At 42.7% G+C, this 7,866-nt stretch overlaps 1 protein-coding gene across 1 annotated transcript; it reads right to left on the bottom strand.

Annotated features, from left to right (window-relative positions):
• Positions 1–1,963: 1,963 nt before the first annotated feature.
• On the bottom strand, positions 1,964–5,015 carry LOC144705582 (putative pectate lyase 5). The gene is made up of 5 exons (XM_078578346.1): positions 4,824–5,015; positions 3,852–4,291; positions 2,971–3,277; positions 2,725–2,863; positions 1,964–2,414 (listed from the first exon to the last, which is right to left on the bottom strand). Exons 1-5 carry the CDS (start codon positions 4,964–4,966, stop codon positions 2,193–2,195), a joined length of 1,251 nt encoding a protein of 416 aa, XP_078434472.1. The 5' UTR covers positions 4,967–5,015; the 3' UTR covers positions 1,964–2,192.
• Positions 5,016–7,866: the final 2,851 nt, after the last annotated feature.

The following is a 7,866-nucleotide window of genomic DNA, read 5'->3' as shown; positions in this document are numbered from 1 at the left end:
CGTCATGAATATTATACGAGTCTTTGATCTAAATTTTTTCTTACATAATTATCCACAATATTCTTCCATCAAACAAAGAACCACCCTAAATAGAGGCAAGTTTCTTCAACTTGTTATGGGAATATCAAAGCCAGTTATCACGCCGCAGAGAAAAAAACCAAGGAAAATACCTTGTCCTCACAGGTCACATCTCACCTGCCTCGTGATGAGCTAACGCTTGTTTTAAAGGGAAACTTCAGGATTGTTTATCCTACCAAGGAATCTAAGATCCATTGAGTTATTGCACAGTGACATGAGAAATTACAACATACACGCAAAAGCACCCCACCCCCAAAATAATACGAGCCTTTCAGCTAGACTTTTCTTATATAATAACCTTCAATTTTCTTCTATAAAAGAAATAATCGCCCAGAAAAAAAACCAGTTTTCTTCTTCTTGCCTTGGAATGTCAACGCGTAGCCGAAATTATGGATTGCCAAAGCTACCTCACCCCCAAAATAATACGAGCCTTTGAACTAGACTTTTCTTATATAATTACCTACAATTTTCTAGTATAAAACAAAAACTCCCCCAGAAAATAAAACAAGTTTCTTCTTCTTGCCATAGAAATATTAACGCGTAGCGCAGATTATGGATTGCCAAAGCCACCTCACCCCAAAATATTTGAGCCTTCAAATTATATCTTTCTTATTTAATTATATACAGTTTTCTTGTATCCAACAAACAATCACCCGAAAAGAAAACGAGTTATTTTTCTTCTTTCCATGAAAATAGCGACGCGTTGTCCAAAAGATGGGTGGCCAAAACCAACCCAAACTTATTCCAGCCTTTGAACTAGATTTTCTTCATATGTAATTATCTATAATTTTCCTGTATCCAACAAACAATCACCCAAAAAAAACGAGTTATTTTTCTTCTTGCCATGGAAATATCAACGGGTTGTCCAAATTATGGATTGCCAAAACCAACTCACCCCAAAATGATTCCAGCCTTTGAACTAGATATTTTATCCATAATTATCTACACTGTTCTTGTACCCAACAAAGAATCCCCCCAAAAAGAAAACAAGTTCTACGTGTTCTTTCATGGAAATATCAACGGGTTCCCCAAATTATGGGTTGCCAAAACCACCTGATCCGAAATTATTCCAATTCCAGCCTGTGAACTTGATATTTTCTCCATAATTATCTACACTGCTCTTGTACGCAACAAAGAATCCTTAAAAAAGAAAACAAGTTATATGTGTTCTTGCCATGGAACTATCAGTGTGTGGCCCAAATTATGGGTTGCCAAAACCACCTCACCCCAAAATTATTCCAGCCTTTGAACTGGACATTTCATCCATAATTATCTACATTGTTCTTGTATCCAACAAAGAATCGCCCAACAAAAGGAAACAAGTTTCTTCTTCTTGCCATGGAAATATCGATGGGTTACCCAAACTATGGCTTCCCTTAATGGGTAGCCTTCTGTTTAGTTTGTTCATCGGATGTTGACAGCCGGATGTCCACAGATATAATGGCTTTACGGGATTTAAAGCTCACTGCACACATACGGTGTGTAACCGCCAAATTTGGGACCTTTCTTTTGTATCAGATGTGAATTTCATAAATACACAGCGTGGAATTCAAACGTATCGACGCAGACCAAGATCTCAGGCCACAGTAAACAGACGACCCCAGTCTAGGGGCCTCCATGTTTCAGTACTGTAAAGATCATAGATTACGGCATTTCCTGGTTCTTTCACAAATTATTTCCTTTAAATGGGGGAAACAACACTTGACAGTGACAGATTCCCAGAAGAAGAGAGAGATAGAGAGAGGTAAAAAGAATAAAAAAAAATAACACCAGTCCTTTTCTTGTACGTATTTGCCCTCTTAAATTGGGAAACAACAATTCTTAATCTGTGTCTCAGACAAGGCAAGAGAAAGTTAGAGATTGGGAGGGAGAGGACGACACAGTATGCATAACTCGATTCACTGATGTTATCATAATATTCAAGGATAATAGTCAACGCTTCAAGCCACGCTTGATCTTCCTCTTGACTTGCAGGGAAGCCAGAACGGGCCGAGGTTGTAGCACCACATTAAAAAAAGAAAGGAATCAAAGAGAAGAAGAAGAAGAAGAAGAGAAAAAAAGAGAAGTGGGTGGAGATGGAGTTGCCATCTTCGTCTTTTTTCTTGAGCCGGCTGTCAGCAGCGAGAGTTCTTTGTGCATTGCAGAGCTCCAGCCTCGGCGGTGATCATTCCCACGAGAGAAGACGCCCTCGCGCTGAGACTTGACGCTTTGGCGAAGGTGGCGGCAGCGCCCTCGCCGGAGGTGACGAAGAACGCGCCGTTCAAGAACATGTCCCCCTCTGATTTCCAGTTCCAACTCCTCCACTCGCCTTCCGAAGCCTCCTCTCTCTTCGTCACCTGTTCCAGAAAAGTCAGATTGATTATTCGTTTTCGTCTTAAGAATAAAAGTTCAATCCAAATGTACCGCTGTTAATGCCTCCGAAGTGAATGCTTATTCAACTATTACTTGAAGTAACTTTATATTTTAAGGGAAAAACTAGAAACTCTGCGGTGAATGACTTGTTTACTGAATATTCCATCGTCGTTTGAATCTGGAACCAATCAGTCTACCTCCGAGATTAGAATTTTTCTGTTTTAATTTCTATATTTAGAGGAATGTTAAATGCAGAAGTTGAGATCGGCAATGGGTTCCTCCCTTGATTTTTACCTCTTTACTGAAGCGATCGTCAGGCGCGAGGAACCGGTTTCCCTGGCTATTAATGGTGGGTCTTCCGCTTCCACCAATGGCGTACATTTCCCATTGCGTGTAGTCGTTATTCACCACATGGAAGTACCCCAGCCGGCACCTATCAAATCAGACAAAACCCACGTTTAATGGTCAAGAAAAAAGAAGAAAAACAGAGACTTGAGGAAGAGCAAGAATTGAAGAAAGAGAATCAAGAATAGCACCAACCTGGGCATTCTTTGGACAAGGCCCTCGCCAAAGTGGTTGAAGGCGATGGTGACCTGCATGTCCCGGTCGGCGGTGAATTGGTCGTTGTGACCGAGCAGCATGACCTTGTCATGGCGGCTGAAATGGTTATTGGAGATGGTGATGGCGGTGGAGCCGTGGATGGCGTCAACGAGCCCGTCCCGGCAATTGTACAGCGTGTTTCGGTCTACCCACACGTGGCTGCCGCCGAAGATCGACACACCATCGCCGTCTGACTCCGTCCTCCACCCGTAATGCTTCGTCGAGTCCCTCACCATCGCATTACCACCTGGTGTTCAAGTAGCACCCTTAATATCAGCTATAGCTTTTAGCACAGTTGGTAAGCGCTAGAACGGTAACACTATCAGATCAAGGCACCATTCTTCAAAGGGTATAGCCAATGGCAGGTGTTGGGATAAGTGTTGAAAACAACATCATGACCAAGTTAATTTACCTATAGCTTTTAGCACAGTTCCTTCACGATTCCCAAAAATAACACAATGAGTGTTCAGAGAGCTGTTGAAAACAACTTCCTAAGAACAATAGCTATAACTTTTAACACAGTTAGTAAGCGCTTCCCAAGAACAAGCCTGAGATATTTGGCTCAAGTCTTGTCCTTGGTACCAGCCATAGCTCTAAGCAAAGTTGGTAAGGGCGTTCCAAGAACAACAAGTAGAGTGTTGCCCTTGTTATTAGCTATAACTTTTAGCACTTCTAAGCGCTTCCGAAGAACAACACCATGAGATATTTAGCTCAAGTCTTGTCCTTGTCCTTGGTAAGTGAATCCCAAGAACAAGTAGAGTGTTGACCTTAGCATTAGCTATAGCTTTTAGCAGAGTTGGTAAGCGCTTGAATGAAAGTACCTGGCACGCAGTCGTGGATGTGGAGGCCATGGATGATGATGTTGCTGACGAACTGGATGGTAATGCACGGGCCGCCGGCGATGTGAACATCGGCGCCACGGCCGTCCAGAGTCTTGAAGGAGTTCATGATCAGCTCTTCCTTGAGCTTGATGGTCATGTCGCCGGCGAAGATGATCCAGAGAGGCTCCGATTGGATGACGGCATGTCTTAGAGTGCCTGGCCTTGGGTTGACGGCGTCGTTGTCGCTGGGGTCGGTGACGACGTAGATTCTACCGTCTCGGCCGCCGATGGCGTTCTTGCCGAACCCTATGGCGCAGTTGGCGAGCCGCTGGCGGTTCGATGCCCAGTCCGGGTCGCAGCGCCAGCAGTCGTCGATGGGGTTGCCGGTGGTGCAGGAGAGCGCTGCCATTCTTCGTCTGGACGTCGACTCGTTGATGCTCCTGCATGCGCACAAACCCAACGAAGTTAGCGAGAGAAACGGGCGAAAGGAAGGCTTAGTTCTGATTTCTAGCGATTGACATAATTTGATTTCTTGTGAGAGATGCGAAAACTAAAACAAAAGAACGTTTCGTCGATGGGCGTACTGATAGATAGATAGATGGGTAGAAAGATAGATAGGTTTTAGTAAAAGACAGAGTAATACGTTAATTACTAGAATTCTTGATGGAGAGAGATGAGAAGTAAAGTAAAAGAACGTTTCGTCGATCGGTAAATAGATGGATGGATAGATAACTAACGACAGATAGAGAGAGAGATACATTTATAAATTAATGAATAGATAGATGGATCAGAAAAAAACTGGAGGAGCTTAGATAGATGAGGAGAGTGATTAGCAGGGAAAGATAGACGGAGTGATAGGTACATTAGTCGATGGATAGATAAACCGAAAGAGTGATACGTAAGTAGAGAGATTTGGTAGATGTGGGAGGCTTTCATACTGCAAGGAAGAGAGATGTAGAGAGAGAATGAGACCTGAGGACGTCTTGGACGACGAGCTCAGGATCCTTGACAGCGGCTGTGGAAGAGGGCAAACGGGCGGAGCGAGAGAAGGAAGAAGAGACAGAGGAGAAGAGGAAAAGGAGGAAGACGAGGGAAGAGAGAGAAAGAGAGGCCATGGCTGCTTGTTCTTGCTCGGCTTCTTCTTGCAATGTAGAATGGGAGGGGCGGGAGGGGGGGTTTTTAAGCGGGTTGGAGGGAAGGGAAGAGAAGATGGCGGACTGGGCCCCGGTTTTGTGACTTGTCTTGGATTTTTGGGCCCCCCCCTCCTATTCTACCCATGATACGATTTGTAGCCTCCATCTGCCTTCTTCAGAGAGTAGATTCCTCCTTCTGGAAGAGATAGAGAGAGAGAGCAGGCACACCGACGTTTAGAGAGAGGAAGAGAAAGAGATAGAGAGAGAGAGAGGTGAGCTTCTTAAGGGCAATCGTGGCCGCACAGTGAGGTGGGGAGGGAGAGAGTGTGACCCACAAGAAGTCTCAGAGAAAGAGAGGAAAACCAGCGGAAGGCATAGAAAGGAAGAGAGAAGGAAGAATAGGAGAGAGAAGCTGGTCCACAGTATGGCAGAGAGAGAGAGAGTGGGCCATCAAAGGGCTTAGAGAGAGATGGAGAAAGAGAAAAAGGGGACCCATTAAAAGGCAAAGCAAGGAAGAGCGAAGGGAAAATAGGAGGAAAAAAAACTGTGCCTCAATAGGATAAAGAGAGAGAGAGTAAAAAAGAGGGAGATAGAGACAGAGAAAGAGAGGTAGATAAATAAAGAAAATGAGGTATAGATAAATAGAAAGAGATAGAGAGAGAATGAGGTGTCGATAAGTAGAAAGGAATAGAGAGAGAAGATAAAAGAGCAATAGAGCGAGCCAAAAAGAGCACATAGAGATAGAACGAGAATATATAAATAGAGAAATTGAGATATATAAAATAAAAAGAGATAGAGTGAGAATGAGAGATCGACAAATAGAAAGATATAGAGAGCGAAAGTGAGATAGACAAAATGAAAGATATAGAGAGTCAAAGTGAGACAGACAAATAAAAAGAGATAGAGAGAGAAAGAAAGACTGATAAAATCGAAAGAGATAGAGAGAAAAAAAGATTCATGAAATCGAGAGAGATAGAGAGAGAAAGAAAGATTGATAAAATCGAAAGAGATAGAGAGAGAAAGAAAGATTGATGAAATCGAAAGAGATAGAGAGAGAAATAAAGATTGATAAAATCGAAAGAGATAGAGAGAGAAATAAATATTGATAAAATCGAAAGAGATAGAGAGAAAGAAAGATTGATAAAATCGAAAGAGATAGAGGGAGAAAGAAAGAAAGATTGATAAAAATCGAAAGGGATAGTGAGAGAAGGGGCGAGCCAAAGGACAAGGAAAGGATGAGAAAGAGGGGAAGTATCGATGGGCCGCCGACAGTTGATGCTTCTACCTACTCGCACAACACTTTTTAACAAGAGCATTAAACCAACTGCATTTCTACGTGCCAAGGAAGGGGGGTTTCACCAGCAGCTCGTGATTGTACTTAGATAAAACCGCGTATCTGCCAAGTTGCCATTCATCGGCTTTCTTCCCAACGGAAAGTCGCCCACTTTATCGCATATTCTTCCCCATTTAGTGGCCTACGCTCGGCAGGCAGTCGATTTCCTTCAACCGAATGATAAAAGTCATCGGCAAGGGGGTGGACTTTGGCGCTGAGCAAGCCCGTGAATTTTTTGTTTTGTCAACCCCAACAGTCGTTTTATTAATCCCCTCAAGTAAACGCCCCCGTGACGCGAAAAATGCCCAAAGTCGATCATTTCGAGAAAGAGGAAGCTTCGCAATCCTCTCAAGTAAACGCCTCCGTGACGTGAAAAATATCCAAAGCCGATAATTTTGAGGAGGGTACTTAGAAGGAAAAAGAGAGAGAAAGATAGAGAAAGAGAAGAGGGACAAAGAGGAAGCTTCGCGATCAACTCAAGAAAACGGCCCCGTGACGCGAAATATACCGAAGCCGATAATTTTGAGAAGACGATAGAGAGAAGGAAAAAGAAAGAGATAGATAGAGAAAGATAAGAGGGAGAAAGAGAAAACTTCGCGATCAAATCAAGTAAACGGCCCCCGTGACGCGAAAAATACCGAAAGCCGATAATTTTGAGAAAGAGAGGTAGAGAGAAAGAGAAAGCTTCGTAATGAACTCAAGTAAACGGCCCCGTGACCCGAAAAATACCGAAAGCCGATAATTTTGAGAAAGAGAGAAAGAGAAAGAACAGAGATAGAAAGAGAAAGTTTCCCAATCTCCTCAAGTAAACGGCCCCGTGACCCGAAAAATACCCAAAGCGGATAATTTCGAGAGAGAGAGAGAGAAAGAGAAGCGAGAGAAATAGAAAGAGGAAGTGAGATAGAGAGAGAGAGAAAAGAGGAAAAAACAGATAGAAAAAGGGAGAGATGAGATGAAAGAGATGGAAAAAGGGAGAGATCGGAGAAAAGTGATAAAAAAGAGTTAGAAAAGGAGAGAGATAGAAAAAAAAAGAATCAGAAAGAGAGAAATAAAAAAGAGGACAGAGAAGGATAGAAAAAAAGAAAGAAGAAGAGGGAGAGAGTGAGAGAGAGAGAGGAAAGAGAGAGATGGAAAGAGAAATAGATGGAGAGAGAAAGACAGACGAGAGAGAGAAAAAGATAATAAAAGGAGAGAGAGAGAGTAGGGAGAGAGAAATATAGAGAGAAAGGAGAGAGAGATAGGAGAGAGAAAGAGAAATATAGAGAGAAAGGAGAGAGAGAGAAAGAGAGAGATGGGAGAGAGAAAGAGAAATATAGAGAGAAAGGAGAGAGAGAGAAAGAGAGAGATAGGAGAGAGAAAGAGAAATATAGAGAGAAAGAGAGAGAGAGGAGAGAAAAAGAGAAATATAGAGAGAAAGGAGAGAGAGAAAGAGAGAGAAAGATAAATATAAAGAGAAAGGAGAGAGAGATAGGAGAGAGAAAGAAAAGATAAAGAGAGCAGAGAGAGATAGGAGAGAGAAAGAAAAGATAAAGAGAGCAGAGAGAGAAAG

The sequence above is a fragment of the Wolffia australiana genome, chromosome 7, assembly GCF_029677425.1.
Source record: "Wolffia australiana isolate 7733 chromosome 7, ASM2967742v1".
Classification (NCBI taxonomy): domain Eukaryota; kingdom Viridiplantae; phylum Streptophyta; class Magnoliopsida; order Alismatales; family Araceae; genus Wolffia; species Wolffia australiana.
Note: the sequence above shows the minus strand (reverse complement) of the source record. Positions and strands in the feature narration are given on the sequence as shown.